The sequence below is a fragment of the Poecilia reticulata genome, chromosome 2 (genome assembly GCF_904066995.2).
Source record: "Poecilia reticulata chromosome 2, P_reticulata-male-v2, whole genome shotgun sequence".
NCBI lineage: Eukaryota > Metazoa > Chordata > Actinopteri > Cyprinodontiformes > Poeciliidae > Poecilia > Poecilia reticulata.
In genome coordinates this window covers 13891782-13919528 of record NC_088831.1, presented here as the reverse complement: position 1 = coordinate 13919528, position 27747 = coordinate 13891782, and the positions used below count along the sequence as shown (strand labels likewise).

The 27747-nt window shown below is 44.6% G+C and overlaps 3 protein-coding genes across 5 annotated transcripts; 1 reads left to right on the top strand and 2 right to left on the bottom strand.

Moving 5' to 3' along the window:
- Positions 1-705: 705 nt before the first annotated feature.
- eif5b (eukaryotic translation initiation factor 5B) lies at positions 706-10345 on the bottom strand. 2 transcript variants are annotated; one of them, XM_081612770.1, is made up of 27 exons: positions 10190-10345; positions 8229-8345; positions 8096-8159; positions 7868-8029; positions 7268-7751; positions 7070-7197; positions 6917-6994; positions 6702-6852; positions 6505-6597; positions 6353-6439; positions 6224-6283; positions 6108-6131; positions 5301-5590; positions 4659-4766; positions 4426-4536; positions 4212-4279; positions 3999-4140; positions 3787-3918; positions 3510-3692; positions 3273-3434; positions 2752-2883; positions 2532-2663; positions 2363-2439; positions 2118-2282; positions 1588-1726; positions 1353-1514; positions 706-1275 (listed from the first exon to the last, which is right to left on the bottom strand). In XM_081612770.1, the coding sequence occupies exons 1-27, from the start codon at positions 10222-10224 to the stop codon at positions 1168-1170; spliced, it is 3594 nt and encodes a 1197-aa protein (XP_081468896.1). In that variant the 5' UTR covers positions 10225-10345; the 3' UTR covers positions 706-1167. The 2 variants fall into 2 exon arrangements, with proteins under 2 accessions (XP_081468896.1, XP_081468898.1); XM_081612772.1 differs by lacking the exon at positions 6108-6131.
- Positions 10346-10651: 306 nt separating this feature from the next.
- Positions 10652-14125, bottom strand: lipt1 (lipoyltransferase 1). Its single transcript, XM_008398353.3, has 4 exons — positions 13986-14125; positions 12505-13034; positions 11652-11873; positions 10652-11565 (listed from the first exon to the last, which is right to left on the bottom strand). The coding sequence occupies exons 1-4, from the start codon at positions 14108-14110 to the stop codon at positions 11153-11155; spliced, it is 1290 nt and encodes a 429-aa protein (XP_008396575.2). The 5' UTR covers positions 14111-14125; the 3' UTR covers positions 10652-11152.
- Positions 14126-15949: 1824 nt separating this feature from the next.
- LOC103457879 (uncharacterized) lies at positions 15950-26352 on the top strand. Of its 2 annotated transcripts, none has more exons than XM_008398339.3 (15): positions 15950-16066; positions 17519-17736; positions 17812-18243; positions 18316-19047; positions 19131-19177; positions 19257-19365; positions 19577-19889; positions 19979-20051; positions 20123-20262; positions 20340-20443; positions 20971-21022; positions 21121-21206; positions 21278-21391; positions 22638-24679; positions 26102-26352. In XM_008398339.3, exons 2-14 carry the CDS (start codon positions 17569-17571, stop codon positions 22671-22673), a joined length of 2406 nt encoding a protein of 801 aa, XP_008396561.3. In that variant the 5' UTR covers positions 15950-16066; positions 17519-17568; the 3' UTR covers positions 22674-24679; positions 26102-26352. The 2 variants fall into 2 exon arrangements, with proteins under 2 accessions (XP_008396561.3, XP_017165119.2); XM_017309630.2 differs by having other exon boundaries at positions 19254-19365.
- Positions 26353-27747: the final 1395 nt, after the last annotated feature.

Here is a 27747-nt window from a genome sequence, read left to right as displayed (position 1 = left end):
CAAACTTTCTCCACAGTATTTACTTTTAATTCCATGTTTTCCAAATGTGCAATTTATTTTTTTCTCTGCTGATCCATAAATTTGAACTCATTTGTTTTCAGTCTGCTGTTGACCTGAGGGAGGAAGGTCTGTTATACATTTAAACTAAAAACATTCGAGCATAGAGAATGTTTCTTTAGACGTTTTTCTGGTTCCAGTTTTGGAATGAGAAGCTGGATAAACAGGATAAACTTAATTTAACAATCAAAATATACAGAGAATTAAATCAACTGATGACAAAGAGGCGACAGGAAAGTCAGATTCTTCTGATTTGTTTCAGTTTCAGGTAAAAGATGTTAACCAAGCAGGTTTAAGACATTTAATCTTTCTGCACAATTCATTATTTTTTCCAGCTAAAAGTGGGAAATTGTCATGTTGGTGTCAGACAGACGAGCCAAATGCATCAGGATGGAGGCCGACGTGAAATAAAGAGCAGTTTGATGAATAGCTGGAAATATTTATGAAACCTGAACGACAGGAGAAAAACAAAGACAGGAAGGAATTGAACGGATCAAAACAGAACCAGAAACTCATCTGTTTTTACTGTCGTCCAATAAAATGACAGAATACTAAACCAGAAACCCACTACTGACAAATCATCATTAAATATGCTAATCACAGGTTATAAAAAAGTTTTTGTGTTTTTAGAAAGTATCTTGACTGAAATTAATCGTCGTTCTGCAGCTTTTATTAGAATCATGGGAATTTATTACATCAGCAGTTGCAGCAAAAACAGTTTAAAATCTTCTGCCCCCCCGCCTTCCAACATGGCCGCCAAGACAAACAGACGTCAGCGTGTCAGAGTCAGAGCCGCTCGCCGCCTCCGTCCGGAGGTCCAGGCTGCTGGGAAAGGGGGCAGAACCTGGGGCAGGAAGCGGCGGCAGCACATCAGAGAGCGAGGGCCAAGAAGAAGAGAGATGATGATGATGATGCTGAATAACAGGCACGTTGGAGTGAGTCTAGGCTATCGCTGTCACACAGTGAGGAGCTGCTGCCCACAGAGACACGCCGCTCCGCTCCGCCGCGCCACGGATCGCCGCGCCGCCGCTCCGGCTGCAGGAAGCGTCTGATTGGTTGGCTGGCTGGTTGGCGTTTCTGTGGCTCCGCTCTGGTCCAATCCGGTCCGGTTCAGATGATCTCAAAGGTTTTCTTCAGCTCCATGATGAGCTGCCAGTCAGATTTCTGCATCTCGTCTCTGAACCAGTTCTTCAGGGCGTCAATGGACGCCCGCGTGATCTGCACCCACACAGAGCAGCCGTTGTTATGGCAACAGGAAGAATAAGCCCCTCGACCCCCAACGGGCGTGTCCTCACCTTGCTGACGATGATGTCAGTGGCTTCAAAATGGCGGCCGTACATCTTGGGCGACTCCCCGGGGATGGGCTCGATCTTCACGCAGATCTCCTGACCTTTCTTCGCCGTGTCCACAGACTTGTGGTTCATCTCGATGCTGGTTACCACGCCAATCTCCACGAACTGCAACCACCACCGCATCGGTTACACAATGCAAAACAAAACCATCACCCACGGTCACACCGGCGCCTCTCACCCCTTTGCTGGGCACGCAGAGCGGCGTCCCCTGCTTCAGAAGCCCCGCCTCCACCGACACTCCCATCACGATAGGATCTCTGGAGTTGAAGATGAACTGAGGAAGAACGCGGAGCTTCACCGGGAACACGGCGATATGCCTGGGCAGAAACACCGCATCAGCATGTGGGCGTCAACCAGGCACACTGCATTAGGCTCTAAAGGTCAAAGGTTACTGGAGATCTGCAGACTTTTAGACACTTTAAAGGGCTCTGGATGAAACTGATCACAACCCACCAAACCCAATCGATGAGTATCGATGTACTGTCAATGGAATCACCATGACGACAGGAAATAAACTAATAATTACTTAAAGCTTTGTGGATTTAGTTTTTCTGAAATCTACAGTTTTTTGGGTTATTGTGATGAAATCATGACAACGCTGCCCTCCGGTGGTTAAAACATGAACGACAATAGAAACATCTGCTTATGGTTTTCTATAGATCTGGAGCAGCTCAGACTGCCTGTGTTTGTGTCGGTGAGGTTTCCTACTTGAACTCTTCCTGTTTGGACTTCTTGTAGTCTTCTCTGTACTTGGTGAAGGCGTCAAACAGGTGGTAGATGATCTCAGCAGAGAAGATGCGGACGCCCAGACTGTCGGCCATCTCCTGGCTCTCCCTCTCCACCTTCACGTCGAACGCCAGGATTACGGCGTATCTGCAGACAGACGGATGGACAACCGGCCGTCAGACGGCGCCTGGACACGGGTCAACGTACCAGCAGGGGGCACCACGTACTGCGGGTCGTGCTCCAGCATGGTGGACGCCTTCATCACGTCCTTTTTATGCACCGGGCCGATGTTGATACCTGCGTACTGGAAAAGAGGTGTGGTCAGCTATAGGTGACTTCCTGTTTGGGGCAATGTGTGTGTGTGTGTGGGGGGGGGTAGGGGGTGCGGTTACTCACCGGGACCTTGGAGGTCCGGAGGAATTCCAGCAGCGCCTCCAGGGAGCCCAGCGTGGACGCCTGGACGTACACGCCCTTCTCCTCCAGCTTGATGGAGTTCAGCGTCTGCTTCAGCTCCTTCACCAGCTCATCCTGACCACCAGACGTTAGTCGTTAGTCGTTAGCCGTTAGCCATTACCCATTACCCACAACTCAACTCAGAGGAAAACCACAACAATACCTTCAAGACAGGGATCTCGTCGTCCTTGTGGGCCACCAGCAGGGGGAGCCCTGCCAGCGTCTTCTCCAGGTCTTTACCTAAAATCTTCACTCCCTGAGACGTCGACACTTCCTTGTGCTTCTCATACTGACTCTGCACAAAAACAACAAAATGATATGATTTATGATTCATGACATCACAGCCATCAGAAAAATAAACAAAAAATCAAAAACATTATCAACATTAATCCCCTAAAAATTTGTGATTCTTCTTTTATTCACTGAAACTGAATCAATGAATCCATAGACCAAACACAGGGATCTACATGATCACAATATTGGTTACTAAATACGACGTAATTCCAGTTTTACAGGAAAGAATATTTTAAAAGAGAAAAAAGGAAAAGAAAAACTTATCCCAGGTTTTGTGAGAAAATAGAAAAAATTTTTAAAAAAAACAAACAAACATTAAAAATGAATCAAAACTGGAAAAAATAGGAAGACAAGTAATAATAAATCAGGTTGGTAGTTTGTCTTGCTGACCTTGACCCTCAGCTCCTTGAGCGGCGGCGGAAGCAGCAGGCCCCTGATCTGAGTGACGATGGGCCCCTCCACCCCGGGGACGATGATGGTCTCTCCCTCCCGCAGGCAGCCGTTGATCAGGATGACGTCGATGGTGGTTCCCATGCCGGGCAGCGCTTTTACCTGGACACACACACACCGCCATCATGACGACGATGATGATGATGGAGGCAGAGTGGGCGGGGCCAGCTGCCTCACCTCCATGACCTGCGCCCTCAGCTCGTCGCAGTGCGCCAGGCGGCGGGCCAGCATGGTTTGGGTGAGCTCCACCAGCAGGGCGATCAGGTTCCCCATCCCATCCCCACTGTGGGCCGATGTGGGAACCAGAGACACGAATGTCCGCGGGTCTTTGTTCTCGAAGAACAGCGCCGCATTCAGACTCTGGGGACAGACAGGAAGCAGTCAGTCTGGGAGGGGCAGGAAGCAGAGCTGTGATTGGCTGATGGGAGCAGAGCTGTGATTGGCTGCTCATCACCTGCTGAGCAAACTCCACGATGATGGCCTTGGTCCTCTCGTCGAACTCGTCCTTTGTGTTCTTCTTCTGCTTCTTCAGCGTGGCGACCACGTCCGTATCAGGACTCTTCTTCCAGTCGTAGAGTCTGTCGATCTGCTCAGAGGACACAGAGTCAGAGGAGGAGTAGAAGAAGAAGAGGAGGAGGAGGACGAAGCACAGGAGGAGGAGGAGACCTTGTTGAGGGCCACGATGAAGGGACACTTCTTCTCCTTCAGCAGGTTGATGGACTCGATGGTCTGAGGCTCCAAGCCGTGCATGATGTCCACCACCAGGATGGCGATGTCACACAGAGAGCTGCCTCTGTTCCTCAGGTTACTGCAGGGACACAGAGACGCTGAGGACAGAGGACAGGCTGGGGACAGACAGAGGACAGGGACAGCCTGTACCTGAAGGACTCGTGTCCTGGGGTGTCGATGATCAGCATCCCAGGGATCTTGATGTTCTCCCTGTCAAACTACACACACACACACACACACACACACACACACACACACACACACACACACACACACACACACACACACACACACACACACACACACAGAGAACTCAACAAGCTGCAAACCACCACTGAATCCAGCATAGAGTGAGAGGTCGTACATTTTTAACCATCTTGGTCTGCTCCTCAATGGTCTCCTTGGGGACGTTGGTGGCTCCGATCTGCTGGGTGATTCCTCCGGCCTCGCCGTCCTGGACGTGTGTGTGACGCAGCTGCACACGAAAAACACAAAAACTAAAAAAACTAGAACAATAAAAACCACTAAACATACAAAAACTACAAACTTCTGCCTCAAACAGGGAGGGACACCACCAGCAGGGGGCAGCAGCGTCACCTTGTCCAGGATCTTTGTCTTCCCCGTGTCCACGTGTCCCAGCACACACACCACCGGCGCTCGGAGCCAGTCCGGGTCCGTGTTCTTCAGGTTCTCCGCTCGTCGTTTCTGTTCCCAAAGATAGGTCAAACTGAGATGAGCTCTCACTATGCTCACTTTTTCCACAGTACATTCAAACACTTTAAGTTTTCTAACTTTTCCAACACTACAATAACACAAATGAACTAAATTAGACAGTTTAAATTCATGGTTATATGATATAATTTATTACTGTTAATATTAATGTCTTGTAGTAGTATTCTACAGCAGGGACAAGAAAACTAAAAGAAAAAAAAAAAGTTACAAATACACTAAATTTCTAAAAAATATTATCACCAAGTTTTCTGGTACTTAGCAAATAGGAATAATTATGTTGATTCTAATGTGAAATAATAAAATAATAATAAAAGTTACATCTGATTTGACTTCAGACAGGTGGAAAAAAATCATGGTTGTTTCTTTACCACCTGTCAATATCTGGCTTAAACTGTGGATGTTTCCCATATTTAAGCTTTTAAAAACTTCATCACCAAACCGTGAAATGTCTGACTGGAACTCCAGCCCCGTAGGAACACTGAGGTGATAGAGGTGAGTGAATCTCACCTCTATCCTCTTCCTGGCTCGGTCGTACAGCCGCTCCTCCTTCGTCCTGCCGTCATCATCGTCGCTCTCGCTGCTCTCGTCTTCGCTCACCGCTCTCCTCTTCCCGTGACTCACTGGCGCGCTCTCTTTCTCCGCCTCAGCTTCTTCCTCGCTTTCCTCCTCCTCCTCTTCATCCTCGTCGTCGTCGTCCTCGTCCTCGTCTTCCTCCTCTTCCTCCTCCTCCTCGCTGGCAGCCGGCTGACGAGGAGCCGGCGTCTCCTCTTTGACCTCGATGTGAACTTTCTTCAGCTCTGGTGAAGAGTCACCACATGAAACAAACAGTCGGGTAAAAGAACTGAACCAAGATGGCCGACATCAACAAACCAAACATGCTTTACGCTCTACTGCAGCACAGAGCTAAATAAACACGACTCTACTTTAAAAATACTAACTACAATAAGAGAAAATCTAGGAATTAAAAATTATAGAAAATATTAAATCACTATAAATAACAACTCAAGATAAAGCTAAATGTTAAGCTTAAATAAAACTGTTTAAAAAAATATAATAAAAAAATACTGTAGCTGCAAGTAAAAAAAATCTAAATAGAAAAATAAAACAAGGCAGTTATTTTAAAACCAATTAATTTAACTGTAAAAACAGTAAAAAACAAATAAGTTTAAAATGAGATCAGATGAAGAGGGTAAGGAAGGATCTGTGATGCGGTCAGTAATAAACCGTCAGGCTGTTAGAGGATTTAATCTCTAGTTTAAGGAATCAAACGCACACCGAGCAGCGGCCTAGTCAAAGCACCACAAGGAGAAGTACCTGCTGCTCGTCTTCTCTTCCTCTCTGTTTGTTCATAAATAAAAGGAAGAAACGGATCAGCTGCTGCTCTCCCTTACAGCAGGAAGCAGTGACCTCCGACCTCAGTGACCTCTCACCTTTCTCCTCGTCGCTGGCCATGGCCTCCCAGTCGTCCAGGTCAGCGTCCGCCTTCGCCTCTGCACAGAAACACCAGCGGTTAGCAGCTGCTCGACCTCCGCCCGCCGCCCTTCGCCCGCTCCACCCACCTGGCTCTGCAGCCGGCGGACCGCTCTCCGTCTCCATGGGAACGGGCTCCGGGGTCTCCGAGACCGGCGACGTGACCTCCGATGTTTCTGAAAGAACAAAACAACATTTAGAGGAAGAGGAGGAGGAAGAGGATGAGGAGGAGGAAGAGTACCTTCAGGTGATTGGACGGTGTGTTTCTTCTTCCTCTTGTCTCCATAAATTGGTTTCTTCTTTGGCACGCTGTCTTTGGATGGCACCTCAACGCCTGAACAGACCAATCAGAGACCACTGAGGAGAGGACACGCCCCCTCAAACAGGCCACGTCCCCTCAAACAGGCCCCGCCCCTCCATCAGGCCCTGCCCCCTCACCCTGCGCCTGCAGCAGCTTGAGTGTGGCCTCGGCTCTTGCCCGCGCCTCCCTCTGGGCCTTTGTCAACAGCTTGCCCTCCTTCTTCAGTCGCTCCTTCCTCTCCTTCTCCTTCTGCTTCTTCTTCTCCCTGCGCTCCTGCTCCAGCCGCTCCTGCAGGGTGAGTTGGGTTGAGCGAGCAGCACGTTTTGCAGCAGTAGAAGAAGACGCTGCCTACCTGCTCCTGCCTCTGCTTCTCAAGCTCCTCCAGCCTCTTGAGCCGCTCCTCCTCCTCCCGTCGTGCCCGCTCCTCCTCCTGCAGACAGTCACAGTCAGACTGCAGCCTCTCAGTGGGACTACGTTTCCCAGCATGCCCCAGTCAGCCTCCCACCTCCTTCATCTTGGCCAGCGCCTCCTGCATGGCCTTCACTGTGGCCTTGCTGGGACCCTTCTTCTTCTCCTCCTTCTCTCCTTTCTTCTTCTTTTTGTCCTTCTTCTTCTTGTCTCCTTCGTTCTCATCTGCAGAAGAAAAACAGGAAGTCATCGCTTTGCTTCCAGACGGATAAACACTCACTTGATGACATCATACCCTCTGCTGCTGGCTCCGCCCCTTCCTGTTCCCCCACAGCAGCAGGTGGCGCCGCTGCTTCTGTCGTCTTCTTCTCTGGTTCTGGTTTGGCCTCCACGGTGGCCTCCTTCTCCTTCATCTTCTTCTGCTTCATCCTCTCCTCCTCTTTCTTCTTCTTGTCTCTCTCCTTCTTCTCTGCCTTCTTCTGCGCCGCTGTTTTGATCTTGAAGCCGCCCGCCTCGTCCTCCTGCTCCTCCTCGCCGTCGCTCTCCGCCTTCACCACCTTCCCTTTGCTCTTCTTCTTCTCTCTCCTGGAGCTCACCTCCTCGTCGTCATTTGACTCCTCCTCCTTCCCTCCCTCTCTCTTTGGCTCTGCCTCCTTGGGTTCCTCTTCGTCGGACGCAGACTGTCTCTTCCCTCCTTTCTTCCCGGCCTTGGTCTTCAGCCGGGAGCGGGAGGAGCTGTCGTCATCGTCATCGTCGGAGTGCGGCGCGGCAGGAGGCGCCTGCAGAAACAACAACAAATAATCAATAAATGAAGATTAATCTATAAAGGGTCTAAGTTGAACTCCAGACGTTATGATGCTAATGTCATCAGATAAACACTTTAACGTTTTCTCGCCTTGTTCTTCTCCTTCTGCTCTCCGTTCTTGTCTCCGTCAACATGACCTTCCTCCTCCTCCTCATCCTCTGGACTGGCTCCGCCTTTCTTCCCCTTCCTGGTTTTCTTCTTCTCTGGTCTTGGAGTCTCTGGAGCATCTACTTCTTCTGTGGTTTCTGCTTTCTGCAGCAGGAGAGAGGCAGTGAATGTGAGGAGGTTGACGGTGCGTTCCGGTGCGTTCAGATGTACCTTGGCCTTTCCTCCCTGAGCCTCCAGAGAAAGCTCCTCCAGCTCCTTCAAGATGTCGTCCTCACTACGGAGAGAAAAAAGGGTCAGAGCGCTGCAGCAGAGGGAAGAGGAAGACTGGCTGATGAAGGCCTACTCAAAGTCCTCTCTCTTGGCTGCTTTCTTCTTTTTCTTCCCTTTCTGCTCTTTGGAGGCGCCAGCTCCCTCGATCTCTGCAGCCAGAGCGTCGATGTCCACGCCGTCATCTTTGGCACTGGTCACACACACACACACACACACACACACACACACACACACACACACACACACACTATGTGGTCAGGTGATCAGAGCTCCTGCTGACTCGTCAGTCTCGTTGTGACCCGGCTCCCTGAACTCAGCCTCACTTTGTTCGGAGCGCTCAGCGCTAACTGTTAACAGCGCCACGTTTTACCACCAACATCCAGCTGGAAAAACTAGAAAACTAAAAGTTTTACATTTCTATAATGTTTACCCTCCTGTGGTTTAATTCTCTGATCATAGAGGAACACAGCCTGTCCAACCTGTTGCTGCCTGAAATAAGATGACTAAACGTTTAACCAATTGTAAATAAGCAATAAATTAATTATTCACATGATAAATTACAATGAGTTCAATCATTTATTTTTGCATCATTTACTGTTTCTCTCTTTCTATCTAAATCTGGATGATGAAACTCTTCAGCCTGGTTCTTTGGTCTTAACTAGGCTTTGTTTTTTTTAAGGACAATTTTGTTTCCAGAGACTTTATAATTCGTTTTTAAATTATAATTTAAAACGTCTTCCAGTTACAATATTAAATGTTCATCAGAATTTAAAGTCTACTGACTTTTGAGAACATTTTCTTGCATTATCATCTCATTACCAACATATTACTAGAAAATATTGTTTATCGGAATAATTTCTGGGACAATTTATCGTCCAGCAAACTTAACTGTGTCACCAGGCCAAACTGGGAATATGTATAGTGTATAAAACATGATGATTAAAGAGCTGAAGGAGTTCTGCCTTAAACTTTTAATCTTCAATTCAAATATGTTATTTTCCCAAAGAAAAATTTCAATTTGTAACTCATATCTTCACAGATAACGCTCCAGTAGCAGTCAGTCTTCAATGAATCTGCAGAGGCCTCTGACTGAAGACTGCCAACAGCTCGATATCCAGACAGCAGATGATGCTCCACAGTAACATGACCTGGGTGACGTCATCAGCTGTCACCCAGCTAGCTCTGCCAATCCAGCTCCTTTGGTTTTGCTGCTCCTCTAAATCAGTCTGGCTATTTGCTGAGAACCGCTGCAGTCAGAGAGATGATCCTTTCTGTTAGGATGGATTTAAAGATGGTTTGAATTCCCTCCGCCTTTCAGCTCCTCTGGAACTGGGGGTCAAAGTTCAGGTGTTACAACAGTATAATCCACTGGGTTTCAAGAGTAACGCCATGCCTGATTATCTGTCTTCTCTTCTAGCCTGCATGTAGGAACATATACTGTAATAACTTCTATTTGTTTATTGATCGACTCCAGGTGAAACTGTTCGTGTTGGCTGAACTCGGAGCACACCTGTCTCAGCAGACTCAGGTGTACGGTAGGTGTCCTCCTTCTCTCAGCTAAAGGTTCAAACACACCTCTCGCCCGGTGAACAGGTCTCCCGGTAAACTCACCTGGGTAACAATAAAAGCAGCTGTTCGCCTCTTTAAACTGAAGTGCGGCTGGTGGCAGCTGTTTACAGCCAGGACTGAGTGGGAGCTAACGCGGCTAGCCGCGCTGGATAACACCGCTCAGTAAGCCCCAAACTGCGGCCTGGAGCCCGGCTCACGGTTACGCCACTACGAGATAGTTCACCACAGTCCTCATGGTTGTGTAATTAATCCTAACCCACTTCCAGGCTGTAAGCAGACTCACCTGGACTCACACACCTACAATGACTCGTGGTTAGCATCTGTTAGCATCACTTAGCCGATAAGCTAACGGTTCAAACAGCGGGGAACGGGCCCGTTTCAGGGATTTAAGACGGTGGGGAAGTTCTCTCGGGCCGGTCCCACCCTGGAAAGATGTTTATGGACAGTAGGACATTTCATCCCTACCTGTCCTCTCCAGATTTCTTCTGTTTCTTCCCCATGGTGCCGCTGTGCTTCAGCTGAAACTTGGCTGTCTACTGGCCGACGAACACGACGGCTCACATTGGACAAAGATCATATATTGAGAACACGATAGGGTGATATCTCACTCTGTTTTTCAAAACTTAATCTTAGTGAGGTTTAACAGTGGATTTTGTCAAGAAATATGTCAACGTATTCTTTGTTTGTAATCCTGGTTTACATAATTAGTTAACAAAACAGTTAAAGTAAACGAGTGAATTAATGTTAAATTTTCTTGACCCAACGTGAGAGTGTCACATCTTCATTTTAGCTCCTCCGGGTGGACACATGGCTTGGAGATGAACTGCTGCGCATGCGTTTTTTTAATATATATATTTACGTCTTTTTAAAAACATTAATTGTAGTTATATTACATGTAGTTGTATTAGAAATGAGTAAAAACGCCCACATGTAAAAATGGTCTTTATTTTCAAACACATTTAAAATTTGGTTATTCATAAATTTTTATGTAAACAGCAGCCCATAAGTCTCATATAAGATGAGACTAATGTTAGTGTGATAAAAAAATATTTAAAGCTCTTCTTGAATTCATTCTTATGGATACGGAAGAAGATTAGGGCCAAAGAAAGATGGATGGGAAGAATTCTGGGAAAAAATGAGAATTTTTAGATTAACGTCAAAATTTTGTGGGAAAAGGACATAATTTTGAAATTTAAGTTAGAATTCAGACTCTTTTTTAGTCAATTTTGAGACTGAAATGTAGAATTCTGAGATTAAAACCATAATTTTAAGAATACAGTCAGCATTCTGTAGTTTTTATCAGCCATAATCTTATTCTGCACATGTTTTTTATGATTGTATTGTGGATAGTTTACTATCCACAGCATCTAGAGCTTGTTGAGTCTGACTGTTGTAATGACAGTAGTAGCCTGCAGGGGGCATCAGTCGTCAGCCCATGGCAGCCACTAGGACGTCACAGAGGTTACGCAGGCGGCCGTGCAGCAGCCCGCTCTCGCAGCGCAGCCGCGCGCTCAGAGCAGCGGTGGCCCTGTGTGGACAGAAGCGTTCTCCCAGCAGAGCCTGGGCCAGCGAGGCGCTGAGCCGCTCAGGAAGCCAGGCGGCCGGTACCTCCACCCGGCAGCTCTCCACCAGCCCGTTCTTCACCTCCAGCTGGAGCTCAGCACTGCAGCGAGCCGCCGGCTGCTCGTCCCTTAGCTCCAGCTCCGTCTCCACCCTGAATTTTGGCGTCTTCCCAAACGTCCATTCCCAGCTGCGTAGCTCCGCCTCCATGCTGCCCACGCCCGGAAACAGAACCTCGTCAGCCGGGTCGATGCACCGGGATGTAGACGTGAGGCCAAACTCTGCGGGTCAGAGCGGGAGAGGACAGAAAGACGTCAGTCAACCGGACCTCACCGTATTCACTAGGCAGGGGAAGAACACAGAGCACCTGAGCTGTACTGCTGCACCACAGCCTCCAGTAACTCCTCCCACTGCAGGGAGGGGGCGTGGTCTGTCAGGTTGGCCACAGGTGAGGGGACGCTGGGTGTGGCATTGCTATGGATACCGGGGCAGGAGGGGCGGAGCAGAGTGGTGATGGCGGAGCGGTCAGCAGAGTGGAGGAGGGTACAATGATGGTAGGACGACTTCCTGCTGAGTCTGGATGCTGTGCCTGGAAACAACAATGACAACAATAGTTATCAATCAATCAATCAAGTTCAGGTGTATAGCATATTTCAGCAACAGGAACGTTCAAAGTTCTTTAGATCATCAAAATACAAAAATAAAACATCAGTCACCACTTTGAGAAACCAATAAACATTAAATTTTGTCAAATGTCATCATCGAAATAATCAATAAACATCAAACATATTGATCAATGCTGTTATTTATGATAGTTAAAAGCAGCTCTAAGCAGCTGGGCTTTTAGTCTAGATTTAAAGGAACTCAGTGTTTCAGCTGTCTTGCAGATTTCCATAAGTTTGTTCCAGATGTGTGGTGAATAGAAGCTGAATGTGGCTTCTACATGCTTGGTTCTGGTTGTGGATGGAAAGCAGAACCAGAACCAGAACCTGAGAGGCCTGTTAGGTTGATCCAACAGCAGCAGATCTTTAATGTATTGTGGCGCTAAACTGATCAGTGATTTATAAACTAACAGTACTTTAAAGGTGACAGAAGGCCGACTTTGTAAATATCTTTATGTGGCTCTGAATGTTTAGGTCAGAGGTCATCCTGATCTCTAGTTTCCAGCTGTAATAACTGAAGCTGTGACTCTGGGTCGTCAGCAGGGGGCGCCAGCCTACCTGAGATCTTGTACTGTCCATTCAGTAAAATGTCCAACCTGTCAGTGGCCTGCACGTCCAGCTGCGGCCGGACTCTCTGCAGGGCGTCCGTCACCACCTTCAGGTTCCTCCGACGGTCGTACGCCTTCTTGGAAGCAAAGAAGGTCAGGTTCAGGTTCCCAAGGTCGTGGTAGACCGTCCCGCCGCCGCTGCGTCTCCGGGCCACAGGGACCTGAGCGCTCCTCATGGCTGGCAGGCTGCACTCGGCCCAAGGGTTCTGATGGCGGCCAATGACGACGGCGGGCCGGTTCCTCCACAGCAGCAGGATGCTGCGCTGCTGCAGGTCAACGTGGGCGTCAATCCAGTCCTCCAGCGCCAGGTTCTGGAACACATCAGTGGACTGAGACTGGAGGACCAGTCCAGGGCTGGACGGGTCCATGAAGAGGCAGCTGGAGCTGCTCCAGGCCCGCTGGACTCCGGCACTCAGGACACAAAACGTCCTTCTGAGGTGGGACAGCATCGTCCTCCTGGGGTCTAAAGCTTCATCACACCTGGGGTCAGAGGTCACATACAAGATAGTTTATTCACATTTATATTAGGTAGTTTTATTATCAGAGTTGGGTAGTAACTTAATTATATTTACTTATGTAACTTTTGAAAAAAATTACTTTTAGGAGTATTTTTACTATGTTACTTTTACTTCAGTAATTTTATTATGAACTCTTTCTACTCTTACTTTAGTAAAATTTCTGGATTTGCTCCACTCTAAAAGAAAAACAAACATGTTTTAACCTGAAATTCAACAGACACTGACACACACCTGCAGGTTTTGTTAAAGTTTCATCAGTTTTATATTGAAAGAAACTGATTTTTCTTCTGCCTCATTTTGTTATGTTTTGTTACTTACATATATGAAATTATCAAAATTTCCACTTAACTTTATATTTTGGTCCATCTGATTATGTAATTTTAAAATTATTTGACGAGTTATTCAGTACTTGAGACATTTTTACTAAATACTTTTTTACTCTTAATTTTCTGGATGGTTACTTTTTACTTTAACTTGAATAAAAATATTATAAAGTTGTGCTACTATTACTCGAGTATAATTTTTGGATACTCTACCCACCTCTAGTTATTATTAGACATTTAAAAATTAGTAAACAAACATAATCTGGAGTCAAGGTTTATTTTCTGAAAAATATTTCCATAAATTTAAATTATATTTAAATAAAATTTCATTTTTATTTTTAGTTAGCATTTTTACACCAAAAAAACGTTTCTACTTCTTATTTTTAACCATTAACATTTATTTAATTTGAGGAACCAAGGGGACACTTGACTAGCCCCGCCCTCTGAACTCCAACAGCAGCGCTACCATTAGCTTTAGCATTGTTATCTTCCGGTTTCTACAGAGAAACCAACAAACCAACAGTTTTATGAAGGTCACGGCTTAAAACTACACTTTAATATATGGATATAGAAGTAAACGAGCTACTGACCTGAACCGGGGAGACGCTGCTTCTGTACACCAGCGGTGTCCGTTTAGCCCACTAGATACACAACTTCCGTTACACCCTTCAGAATAAAAGCTGAAAGCTGATGTGTTTTGATACCATATACACATATGATAACAAATGTCACGGTACAGTTTTCCAATAAAAAATTCTATTTGGGAACCAATAAACAAACGAAAAAACCCCACAAATTATTATTATAAAAAAAGAAACTTCTTACACTTACAGTCTGTGTTTGAAACACTTAAGTGCTTTTCATGTTATTTTGCTGATTTACATGTATTTTTTATTAATATAAGCCTTCATTCTTTACTTTTTTCTCTAACCAGACTAAATTTGATGGTGTTTGTGAATTATGTTTTAAGTTCCATTTCCATGTTTGTGTTTTAATGCCTCTTTATCTCAGGTTTTAAAGGCCTTTAACATACATTTGTCATAAAATGTATGTCTAATTTGGTCATCTGTTTATAATTGGGATTTTTTTGTTTCTATATTTTTTCTTTCTATATGTCTTTGTTTTATATTTAACATCCCTCTTCTTGCAACTAAAGTATCACTTTAACTTGCTCTTAATATTCTTGTTATGACTGCTGATATTTTAATCGAACCAAATATTCGGATAATTAGCATATTTTTCATATTTAAACCGATTAATTGGGTGCTTGTATAAAGCTGTGTGAATTAAAGTCGAGTTGGATCTGTGCTCTTATTCTGAAGTAAAAGGTCATGTTTAATACTGGAGTTTCCGTTCAGTCCGTCCCTGTAATGTTTCTGGGGTTGATCTTCTTTTAAACTGGCAAAAGTTCCGCTTGGTGGATTTTTTATTTATCTGAATTTGTTCAACTAGCTTTTGTTCTTAATATCTGTCTGACTTTATTTTATCTCTTTGTAGTATGGATTGATTGAACTACATTAATATAGTTTAGGTTTATTTTATACAGTTGAAATAAGTCAGTTTCTATATTTAAATGACACCATGACCAACACTAATGCTCCAGCATAAGTAACTGAAGCACATACTGCATAGTGTCTACAAAAAGTGTTCACTTGGTTGGGTCTTTTACCTTTTTATTGAATTTACAAATCAGTCATTATCAATAAAAATGAACTTTGACCTGAAAATTAACAGAAATGACAAAAATGTGCAACATAACACAAATAACTGCCCAAATAATCCCCCCTTCTTTAAAATGGCTGACCCAATTTGACAGAGGTCCAGTCAACTAGTGCCAGTCGTCTCACAAATAGAGGAATGGAGACAAGTGGACAAGGCAGAAAAGACTCCAGCAGAGGTAGATGTAGCAATCCCAATCAATAACAACAGGTGAAGGTGAAACTCCAGAAATACCAACGGCTGAAAGCAGAAATAGAGAAGTTGTGGAGAGTGGAGGCCTCAGTGGTGCCAGTGGTCAACCTGGAGCGTTTACCCCCCGTCTGAGAGCGTGACTGCAGCTGATTCCAGGAACAACCACGAAGTCTCGGTTCAGAAAAGTTCAGCTGAAATACGGAGAAGAGCCTCAGGTGGAATCAAGCAAGATGATGAGCAGAATGTCTAAAGAAAATGATATTCAATAAATTAGAACATGGATCTGATGAGACCAGAGTGTTAGATTAAACATACTTTTTGAAAAGAACAACCTTTAAACAGGTATTAAACATACTTTCAGTAAATGTTATTTTATTGGTCTGATGTGATACTTTAACCTGAAATTTCATTAACTGTTTCATTAACTCATAAAAGCTTAAAAACATCAGTCTGTGTTAATCTACATAATGTGTAGTGATGTGACGGTAATGTATATATACATATATGTAGATTTGTACATATATATTAGGTTAAATGAGAACTACACAAGTTCCCTTTGAACTGAGTTTTATTTGAGAGTCTACTCTATTTTTGAGCTGGTTGATCTAAAGTCGTCATCATGAGGAAGAAGCTCAGAGTCTAATGAGTCGACCAGAGAGAGGAAGAACATGTGACCACTTCCTGACAACACGCAAACACACAAAACCAGACTCACACACACTCAGCCGGAGTCGGTGAGTCGGAGTCGGTGATGTTTCAGGTGAGAAATGTTCATTTAAACTTTATGATAATGCTACCAACTCTGCATATGGTCTACATAATATAATTTTACTGTTAGTTTATTATGTGCCAACCTTTAAATGTCTTCTATGAACTTTTTAATCAAGATGGTTTATGCTTTCTTTGATATCTGAATTTCCAAAGGAGAAGTTATTGAAGGCGAGTCCACAGTTTAAGCTGTTTAAAATCTACAAAAAGCTTCTTCTTTCAGAAATTCAGACTTAGGTTTTAATCAGTTTCATTCAAATCCAGTTGAAAAAAATCTAAATGTGGTTGTAAAACTAGAGGGTTTTTATGGAATGCAGTTTTCTGTTTTGAAAAGTTGAAATCATTAGTAAGAAGGAAGCTGGGTTTATCATTTCTGGGTGCGAACTCTTAGTTGTGTCCTGTTATCACACGTTCACACTTAGTCATACAGATACATGTCGCTTCTGTGAGGTCGGTACATCAGCACCAATAAAAGATCTGCTCCGATAGTCGCTGAAAATTTAGCATCACGGCCAGAAGTTAGAAACACAGCAGCATTAACAAAACTTAGTCCTAAAGTCTTCATTTATCCTCGATATTTAAAAATGATCCCTGAAATGTATTTGATTCCCCAGGAATCAAGGGTATATTTGATGGACCTAGGGGTCCACAAACCCCATATTGGGGTCATGGGGAAAACCATGACCCCAATATGCTGAGCAGAGAGTTTAACTGACTCCTTTACAGGCAGAGGTTGGTACAACAGGCCTGGATTGAGACCACAGAGCATCTGGTAGTTGAAGGTCCACATGGCTGGAGTGCAAGAGTGAAACTGTGTGGTGGTTCTAGGGTTCTGGTGATCATGGCGGAAGTCAGTAGGCGTACCCAGATGTAGGCCGGGTTTACTGGAGGCGTCGAGACTGAGCTGGCAGCCGGGATGTGGTGGAGGATCGGTTGAAGTTCCTCGGACAGAGCGCTTCGGTGGTGATCTTGGAGGGACTCGCGTCTTAGCAGGACTCTGCCGCTGTGGAGAAACTTTCCTGACCCAGTTAGGACCCAGTTACTGCAAGGTGCCCCAGACCTGTGGCTGAACAAGAAGCTCAGATCATCACTCCTCCACTTCCGTGCATACCAGCTCACCAGATGCGTTTAATGACGTCAAATGTCGCTCTGCGCTTTGTGGTCATCTGGTCTTTGGTCTCTTCTACTCAAACGACATTGTTCAAGAAACCTTTTTGATCAGTCAGACACAACAACATTGACTTCTAGACCCAGTTCACCACTAATGGTATCGGGGGAAAGAAAAGGTCTGAATCATTTCGAAACGCGAACTGAACAAAGACCTGATGTCAGACAAGTTTTCTCTCTCAGCCTTTCAATCAATGTTTTTCTAATTGACAGGTCAGGAACATGTTGGGTTTCTTGTGATTTAAAGTGTTTTCCTCTGTAATCTTTCTCTCTACAGGTGATGCTGTCCAGATCAATAATCACCTGCTGCACATAAACCATCCATCCATGTGCTCAGGATCCACAGCAGTGTGTGTGCATGAAGACATGTCTGACTTGTGGACATTCACGGCAGCGTCTCCTCCTCCCATCGTCCACCAGTCCTCTCGGACGCACGCCCTCCCTCCTTTCTCCACCTCCTTATTCAGGAACCATGGAAATCCTTCTCCTACCAAGGTTCCTGCTTAGTTCATCAAAACAGATTTAATATTTCTAAAGCCTTGCTTGCTTCTAAACATTTGTTTATTCCAGGTGTCCTCGCCTCACGTGTATCCGCCCCAGAATACATCCCCTCACATGGGTCAGGTAACCTCACCAAACCTCAGACTGCAGACCCAGGCTTCGTCCTTTCAGTTCCCCCAGTCCCAGATGACCTCCACTCACCTCACACAGCCGCAGGTCACCTCCCCGCACCTTTCACCGCAGATGGAGATATCCCCCTCCCACCTCTTCTACCAGCCCCAGATGACCTCTGCTCACCTCCATTCAGCCCAGGTCAACTCCTCCTACCACTCCCCTCTCCTCCACAGTCCTCAGGTCAGCTCCCCTCACCTCACTCCACAACCTCAGCACTTCCTGTACAACCAGAACCCGGACCCAGAGTTGGACTACACCGACTGGAACAAGTGTGAGGCGTCCTCCGATCTGTCATGCTATCTCAACGGGAGTGCGTTCTCCTACCAGGTAAGAATCATCATCCTGCTAACCCAGCAGAACCAGCAGTGAGTCTGACAGTTCCCTGATCATCTGTTCCAGAACCAGTCACCCTCCCAGTACCAGTACAGCACAAGTGAGACGCCACACACGGATGAGGTGGAGCGAACAGTCAAAGCCTATAACACTCCATCAATTCATGCTGGCGGCGTGTTTGATCAGAGCGACCCAGCTGGTCAAGCCCCACCCACCTGGGACTCCATGTCCCCCACCCTGTCCCAGGTGCAGTGTCCCCCTCTGGGCTCCACCTCTGTAGCCGACGCCATGGGCAGATGGAGCTCCATTGAGATGAGCTCTTCCCCTGCTGAGGACTTCCCCAACAACCAGTTCTACCATGAGGGTTACCATGGAAACAACAACCAGCAGCCCTTCTGCAGCCCAACAACCCCAGGTCCAAGTCCTCACTACCCTCCGGCGCCAGCCGTCTCCAGTCCAGGTCCTCAGATGCGGACAGGTTGTCCTAAACAAACGTCCAACCCGCTGAGCAGGGACCCTGCCGCCGCGCTTTCTCCCAGTGACCCCTGCAGCTACTTCCTGTCTTCCGACAGCACCCATCCCCACCAGAGAACCCAGCACCTCCTGCCGGGGCAGAGCGAGGCGGAGGAGGCCGCCGGCAGCCCTGAGACCAGCTTCTCCCCTCTGGACAGAGGCCCTGCCTGCAGCAGTTCTGGTCCGACCCCGGGTCTGTCTGCGGGACGGAGCTGTAAACATGAGAGTAGAGGAGGAAGAAGAGGGCCAAGAAAAGGGACTGAAAGCCAGCCAGACTGGAACTGGGTTCGTTTTGATGCTGTTTAGCTGAAAATGAATCAAACCAATACTTTGAGATGTCTAAGTTGTGTTTTCCCTGCTGGTTCCAGGTGAAGCAGCTGCAGCCTTTAAGAGCCGCTGGAGTTCTGGACTCCAGGTAGTCCGGTTGTTACTAGCTGGTGATCATCAGCGATATCTCAGATGGAGATGGTTTCATGTTGTGTTTCTGGAAGCAGGTGCCGGCTGCTGTGCACGGTGTGTAACCGTGACTTTAAGAGTCTCCCAGCATTAAACGGACACATGCGCTCCCACAGCGGCTTCAGATCGCCGACACGGCTGAAAAAGGTCTGCACTACTTTTTTCTGGCTCTGTTTGACCAAAGATGTTATAAATGGTTATTTAAACATACTTTAGATGTTCACATTTATGTCCCAAAAGGTAATTGGTAGAAATGCTTAGATTTATAAAGAAAGCCTGCCCTCTAGTGGCCAGAATAAAGAGCAGTTTAAAAAGTTTAGGCTGAACATTTTGACGTTCCTGTCCTTGCTGTCTTTAGGACACCTCTCCTCCCACTCAAAGCCCAGCGTCCATCGTGATGCCCGTCTCAGTGCCGGTCCAAACCAGAGGAATGTCCGGGCAGAAGAAAGGCGTCATGCCCACGTCAGCCAGCGGGGGCGCTGTGCTCTACCGCAGCATAATGCATCTGAAGGAGCAGGAAGAGGCTGGATCTACGGACTGCCGGGTTCAGACGGCTGATCCGGGTCACTACACCCCTCCCCCGATGCTACGCCCCGACAGGCCTGGGCCGGGGCTGTACCGCTCCGTCACCACCAGGAAGCAGCAGAGAGCAGACACCATGCAGCTGCACAGTAAGTCCTGAATAAAACTGAGGAGTCAGAGTGGGTGGGCAACATGTGGGGTTAAAGCTGCAGCTTTAAGACAAGTCTCTGATTGACAGGTTTAGGTGACCCTGTTCCTATGGCAACCGCCTGTCCTCCACCGGAGCCCATAGCAACAGGAGGCATCAAGCCGTATGTGTTCAACTTCTGAAGTCCGTTTTTAGGAATAACGTCCCTTACTAACTGTGAGCTGTTAATCTCAGGCGGATCAACTTTGGGAAGAGCTTCCAGGCTGAGATCCCGTCTCTACTGGACAGAAAATACGCCTGGGCCGACTCCCACAATGCACTGCTGCTGTGGACGCCATATGACGAGATGGAGCGTCCCGTCGATCAGCAGAGAGGTCAAAGAAATAAAAACAGCTACAGAATGTCCTTAATTTGGAAATTAATTTAAAACGTTCTTGTTCTGTTGTTGCAGTGGAGGCTCTGCTGATGATGGCCAGGTCCAGTGTGGTACCAGGAGCCCGGACCGGGCCAGAACACGCCCTGCAGCTGCTGGCACAGTGCAAAGGAGACTTCCTGGTAAGGAAAGTTTTCAGAAGGAATTTATTAATATGAGGAGAATCATCAACTGGACTGGTTTTATTATCTGAAGAGACCTTATGGGTCCCATAGGAAGAAAACCTTTACCAATAATCCTAAAGAGACTGAAGCCATAAGAAACACAAGGGAAGAAACAAATATACCAAAACAGACACACAAACAGATGGAAAATGTGGGAAAAAAAACAATACAGGTGTAGAAATATCCACACAGAGAAAATAAAAGAAACCACCAAAAATCTGAACAAAAGAATGAAAAGCAACAGTACTGAATCTCACCTCAAGGAAAACAAAAAAGGAGTAAAAACCAGTAACCAGTGAAAATCCTCCAAAGAGACAAAAACAGTAAAAATATGTTTTCAACTTCTAGAAAAAAATCTCTATAATAAGAAAAAAACAGAGATGGGAATGTTTTCCAGTTTAAGTGCCTGCTGGTTGTTAGTTGATATGTTTTTATCTTATTCGTTTCTTCTGTTTGATCTAATCATAATCTGTTCTCTCTGTCAGCTGACGGTGGAGAAGATGCTATCAGAACCGGAGACCTCCTCCAACCAGACCGGTCAGTTGGTACCTGTTGATCAGAACCAAGCAGTAATGTCTGAATGAATCCAGAAATACAGCAGGTAGATGTTTCATTAACATCTGCGTGTGTTGCAGGTGTTCAGTGGAGCGCCGCAGAGAAGAAGCTGCTGGTTAAATCCCTGCAGATCCACTATAAAGATTTCAGCAGCGTCCAGAAAGTGGTGAGTTTGGGGCTCGGTCTGGTTCTGGTCCAATACGAACCAACATATCTGACCCGTTTTGTGTCCTTTAGGTTCGGTCCAAGTCCCTGTCCGAGTGTGTGGAGTATTATTACCTCTGGAAGAAGAAGCTGAGTCTGGGTGTGAAGACCCCGAATGGGCTGACCGTCAGTCTGCCTGAAGGAAATGTAAGAAACAGGAAGTTTGTCCTGATTGACAGTAGAAACGTTTACAACAACATGAACAAACACAGTGGAATGTGGCTAAGCTAACAGAGAACCAAGGTTGGGTCTTCCACTTGATGTAGTAGTTTTCTTCTGTAAAACAGTAGAAAGTCGTTTGAAGTACCAACCACTTGGTCTTTCCTTCTACGTCTCGACTAGTCAGGACTTCCATAGATTTTGGTTTCGAACATCAAAAATTATTCTGATTTTTTAAAAGTTTGACTCAAAACCTTCCAAGCTTTTGACTTGCAGCTGGTGTATGTTGGTCTCAGAGCGAAGGCAGGAACTCCAGGTTTGACTTGTCCTTACAACCACAACCATTGATCCTTGGGGACTTTAAACCGTATTTCTTGTCCATTAGTTTGAGTTTGGAACCTGAGTCTTGTGACCTGACAATGAACTTTGACTAGGCCTTCGATCTCTGGGATCTTGCCCAGCGAACTGACCTTATCTTTTTGACTCTGGCCAGTTGACCTGACTTTGAACTTGGTGGCTTCTTCTGGCGTCTGACTTTGGTAAGCAAGACTTTTGTGGGAGAAATGACACCATGTTACACTTCGGAAATGTTCTGAATGTGTTATGTGCTCCTCAGTTTCTGTTTCTAGAAGATATAAGAGTCTTTTTTGAGCCATTCACTCAAACATTCGGAGGGAATCTAGTCTTGCTGTTGCATTAGTAACATTTAAGATGGAGTTTGAGTTCCCATAAAGTTGATTGGTGTAGCGTTTCAGGTCAGTGAACATAAATGAAACTAGAGGGCTGAGCAAATGAAAACCACTGAAACCAAATTCCTGTTATCACTCCACATAGACTCGTAACAGAAAACACACAACCTCGAACACACACAGGATGCCCACTTCCTGTCAGCGCTCTCAGGCTTTTGAACAAACTGTTACATGACATTTCAAGTAGCCAGCAACTTTCTGTATGCGTGGTCACACCTCAGTTGACTTTATTTCCATTACGCTCATTTAGGTTCCTCTAGCAACTGCATTCTGCCGTCACCTTCATGTTTCCAGAAACCCTCCAGAAAGTGACTTGGAGTTTATTCTGTCATTAGCAGTTTTTGTAAAGGAAGTTGAAAAAAGAAGACAAGCTAATTAGAGAAGGAGACTAAGTGGTTGGAGAGCTTTTATAAAAGAACAAATCAAGATGATGTTAATATCTGCAACCACTTCTTTTTCTATTATTTTTGCTTTTCTTTCTTCAGGGTCAAAAAGCGTCAAAATCCCAGAAAGCCTCATGAAGCCAGGGAGCATCAGCCTCTCGGGGAACACACTACTTAACACAAACCCACACATGTAGATTAAAAAACAGAAAACATGGAAGCCATTTTCTTCCGGGTTTGTTGGTTAATTGTAGTTCATTTAGGGTAATGTGACAATGTTTGAAATGATTACGTCTGTATTTATCCATGAAGCCGTTTAAATGTGCAAAGTCGCTTCACCCTGAAGCCTTAGTTTCATGTCAGTGTCTGTAGCAGCTGATCTATGTGATATATTTCTACACAGCACTGGACTTTCCTGTTGTGACAATGTAATAAAGCAGCCACATGTGAACAAGCTTCTGACTAAAAGTTATTTTCTTCCATAATTTTCTAAGCTTTCCTTGGTTTCTTTCTCAAGGCCCTGAGGATAAAAATAGCTGTTCTTGTTCCTGCCTGAGTGAAAAATGAAAGACGATACAGTCATACTGTTCAAACAGAAATTTAAACTCAAACCAGGAAGAGATTCTCAGGTTCTGAGTTGATGCTAACGTTTTAATTCTTTGTCAAAAACAAGTCAAAAACAAGTCAAAGGTAAAAAAAAAAAAATCCTCTACAAAAATAACAAGATTAAGATAAAGATTTAATTTATGGTCATCCCATCCAATCAGAAGAGCTAGGTGATTCATTAATCACATTTAAATGAAAAACCAAACAGAAAAAATAAGCTGCATTTGTAATTCAAAATCCATTTTTACTGGTAAATTATTGAATATTTTTAATCTGTTGTTCATCAGATTGGAGTAAAGTTCAGCTTTCCTGTGTTTCAGGAAGCCCTGATCGCTAATGGACATTAGCATTAGCAACATGTTTAGCATTGAGATGCTATTTTAAGCTTGGATAGTTTCGCTGATAAGCTAACTTCCTTTAGCACAACAATAATCCAATCAGATCATCTTAGAAACAGAAATTAACCCCAGTGGGCCGAGAAAAAAGACTTTGTCGTCCATCATTATTGTTAGTGGATGTAGCTTGTGCACCAGATTTATGGACCTACCAGAAACACATGAAGAGTAAGATTATAGCTCAGGGAAATGCGATTAATTGCTTTAAAATCAATGTAATTAATTAAATGAAAGGATGCTTTAAAGTCCCAGCTGTAATTAATTAATAACATTTGAATAAATTGGAGGCAACATCAGTAAATCAAAAGAATCAGCCTGGATGTTCATCCATCATATACAAGAACAAACGTCATGGAAACCAAAACCATGAAGACGCTGGCTGAAAATGAGAAACAAGTTCTGTACCAATCTGGACTTAAAGGAAGAAGCCATGACAGCATGAAAGAGTGTATTACTGTGCTTGTAAGGTGTTTATGGATGGTCTGGCTTATGAATGATGATGCATAAATATATCTGGGAAAGATCCAGATCCAGATCCAGTTGAGGTTGAAGTCACTGGATCCTGTTTCACATCAGAACTGAAACTAACAAGTCCAAGAAAAACTGATCTATACAACAGCAGTCATCTATTTTTAGGAGGCTTTCAGTTTACTTTCCAGAAATGAAAACCTTCACAGTTTAGAGGAATGGCTTCATGTCTTTGTTGGTTTTCAGGATTTTAGTGATTTTTCTTCAAAGCAAACAACCTGCTGAACATCTGAGTTCCTCTGATTTCCCCAAACTCTCCGCATTCCTCTGTAATCTGATGTTTTCCCGTGTTTCCTGAGTCTGCAGGGAGCTTCAGGCTACTCATAAAGTTTGACTCCTCCTTGTTTCAAAGGTCCTTCAGCCGTAAAACAGGAGCAGGAGGTGAAAGGAGAGGAGTGAGGGATGGGAGCAGAGGAGCAGGAGGAGGCTGCGGCTCCTCTGGAGGCAAAGAAGCAACAGAAAACCTCCAAAGACGTTTACTTCTGCGTCCTTCCAGATAAATACGAACCCCTGATAGAGGAGGGAGAGGAGGAAGACAAAGGAGAGGAGGACAGGAGGAGGAGGAAGGAGGAGAAGAAGAGAAAGAGGAAGAAGAGGTGCAAGAAGTGTCGGAAGGTAAGATGACCTTTGACCTGGTTGGACATTCTTTTGTCACTTTTCTGTTAAATAAAAACTCTCAGCATTAATGGCATTAATATAAAAATACATCAATAACAAAAAATAAACAAATGTTTGACGTTAAATCTAGTCAAAGTTTTACCTGGAAATAACAAAACATGTTAACGAAGAACACAGATGTGTTGTATATTAATATGAAACATTTATTAAAGACAAACTTCAGATTTTTCTGCTTGTTGACATTCCAGCAGTCTTTCAGCTGCAGCTGTTAAACATTGACTCTGTTTTGTAGTCCTGACCTTTGACCCCACCTCCCTGAACTGATAACCAGAGAGTCTCAATCACTGAGAGAGAGATAATATTGTAAAGAAACGTCCCGGTTCAGACCCAGAGGACGCCGTCCAGCGGGACGTTTTGTCCCGTTCTGTTGATTCAGTGGACAGTTTATCACCATAAAACCTTAAACTTTTAGATGCAGTACTGGAAGGAGCCTCTAGGTGCCACTATAATCCTCCATATTTGTTTATCTGTGTACTGGTGGAGGGCAGTGGAGCCACCTGTCGTGTTTTTGGACTGTGGGCAGAATCAACGGAACCACGGTGACGACCTGTAGGCGCTGAAAGCTGAACTGGAGACCAGAACCGTTTTCCCACCAGTCCTACTGGACTCAGTGGTTCTGGTTGATGTGAGAGTGGTCTTCACTTCCTCTCTCCTCGTCCTCCTTCCTCTTTCCAGAGGAAACATAAAAATATAATCGCTATAAAATATGATCGCTTCTGGATCTGAACTCTCCAGACAGATTTTGTTGTTGGTTTGATCTTCGGTTTAAAGGTTCAAACTGGAGAATAGCAAAGGTTTCAGCTGTGGCTGGACGATATGACTGAAAACTGTATCACAATATGAGCATTTCATATCAGTCTATTGATAATTATTGATTAGTTTTTTTGTGGTGTTGCATTTCCTGTTTTATCAACAGTTCTGAGTCTGTTGGTTTTCAGTTTTAAGCAGTTATAAGGAACGGTGGCAAAACAATAAACTGCTGCTGCACAAGTTACTCAGCAAGTTGTTGCTAGGTAACCACCAGATACTCAGCAGGTTGTTGCTAGGTAACCAAAGAGTGAGTGGTTACCTAGCAACCACTCACTCTCTAGTTGATTCCACCAGCGTTAGCTAGCTGTGAGAGGTTGAGCAGCTAAAGTCTTCCCTCTGCCTACATCTCCCAGAATGCTGTGCGGTTCTGGATCAGAATTCAGTGAATATTCCATACATTTAATATTCTATTAGTTGTATTATTTGTTGATATTGATCATATATTTATTGTGTTATATATTGATTTACTGTCCAGTTGTAGTTTCAGCCTGAAGAAAGATCCACTAACAACTTCCTGCTCCTCCTCCTTCTTCTTCTTCTGTGGTGCAGAACATCTGTAATGCCCTGCGGTACAGCTGGCGCATCCTGCTGGCCGGCGTGCAGAGCATGGCGTCCTCCTACTCCACGCCGCTCTCCGCCATGCCCACCGTGGTGATGGAGATGAGGCGACCTGGAGACAGCATGGCATGATGGGACATCTGGAGTTTACCGTGGACTTTACTGTGTTTTCTTGTTATATATGAACTGATGCTGAGGAAATGTTTACTGATGTGTTGAATAAAGACATGATGCAGAACCTGCTCCCTCTCTGATGACACTGAGCTGCTTTAGCCTTTATTAACCCAACAGACAGATAATCTTCTCTTTCCTTACACATCACTTCCTCGTTTCATGGCCCAGTTTTAGACTTCCTCCAAACCTTCTTTCATTTCATCTCCTCACTCTGTATTCTTCCCTCTTTTCAACATCATACTTTTTCACTCCGTTTATCTTTTTTTAATCTCACTTCTTGATCTTTCGTTAATTTCTCATCAAAAGGTTTCAAAACTGTAAGACAACTTCTCTTTTCTTAAGTCTTATTTTAATCTTGTTTCCTTTACTTTCTTCCTCCAACTCTTTAACTTGAGCTGTATTTCCTAACATCCTCATTTCCAGTCCGTGGTTACGTCTTCCTGTTGTCTTTGACATGACTTTCTCCAGTTTTACCTTCATTATGGCGAATTTTTAGCATCTTCTCTCTTTGTAAACCCAACCTTAGCGATCACTGGCAGATAAACTTGGATTTACTTGTATCAGTATGCAGGTCAGTTTGGGGATGTAAACGATCCAACAGGTTCTGTTTGGACATTGAGCTTCAACACATCCTATCAGTAGCAACTGGGAAATATCGAGATAAAAATAAATTAGAAAAATAAAGACTTCAGTTTATTGAGTTATGATATAAAAACATTAAGAACAAAAACTTTGATGAATAAAAATGGTTCTGGTGGAAGTTTCAACTTTTTTCAGTATTGAATTAAAGTTAATGGCTCCATTTTAGCTCCATATTGGTCTCACAGCATGATGCTGCCACCACCATGTTGCATTGTGTAATATGAACTTGATCACACTGGATTTTATTGATCGTATCAGACAAAATATGGAGACCAGATACAAGATCCAAATGTGTCATATTCCCTATTTGGTCACTAGATGGCGCTGAAGCCCCAGATATCTGAGCCTAGAGGTGATTACTTTTACATGCCAAGTACATTAGCCACCTAGCAAACATCCATCTGGGTGTAATTAATTTATCTAATGTGCTTCCCTTTGTGATAAAGTTCCTAATAAATAACATTCTAATTTATTGAATACATCTGTAATGGAGTTCAGTATTAGCCACGCCCCTCACATTTGATTAGGTGATTTTGATAAAATTATTTCATAGTGACTCTGCAGGAATAGGAACCATAACATTTTAATTAGTCACCTGTACTGGCTATAAGTTTGCATTTTAATGAATAATTGAATAAATAAATTTTCTATTAAATACATTTAAAAAATAAAAACATATTTTTTTTGTTGGTATACTTAATTAATGATTTAATTATGTGTTTATTTCATTTTGTCCTTGTTGGCCCTCCAAATCTCTGATTTCCTGGTCTTCCATGTGCAGTGCGCAGCCCCGACCACCAGGTGGCGGTGTTGCACACAGC

Coding starts and splice junctions, on each gene's coding strand:
- lipt1 (XM_008398353.3), bottom strand. CDS start 14,110: ATGTGTATATGGTATCAAAACACATCAGCTTTCAGCTTTTATTCTGAA. Junction 13,035..13,985: donor GCAGCGTCTCCCCGGTTCAG/GTCAGTAGCTCG, acceptor CTCTGACCCCAG/GTGTGATGAAGCTTTAGACC. Junction 11,566..11,651: donor GGTGCAGCAGTACAGCTCAG/GTGCTCTGTGTT, acceptor TCTGACCCGCAG/AGTTTGGCCTCACGTCTACA.
- LOC103457879 (XM_017309630.2), top strand. CDS start 17,569: ATGTGCTCAGGATCCACAGCAGTGTGTGTGCATGAAGACATGTCTGAC. Junction 17,737..17,811: donor GAAATCCTTCTCCTACCAAG/GTTCCTGCTTAG, acceptor TGTTTATTCCAG/GTGTCCTCGCCTCACGTGTA. Junction 21,207..21,277: donor TCAGCAGCGTCCAGAAAGTG/GTGAGTTTGGGG, acceptor TGTGTCCTTTAG/GTTCGGTCCAAGTCCCTGTC.
- eif5b (XM_081612770.1), bottom strand. CDS start 10,224: ATGGGGAAGAAACAGAAGAAATCTGGAGAGGACAG. Junction 5,591..6,107: donor GAAGAGAAGACGAGCAGCAG/GTACTTCTCCTT, acceptor ACTCTTCACCAG/AGCTGAAGAAAGTTCACATC. Junction 2,283..2,362: donor ATGCTGGAGCACGACCCGCA/GTACGTGGTGCC, acceptor GTCTGTCTGCAG/ATACGCCGTAATCCTGGCGT.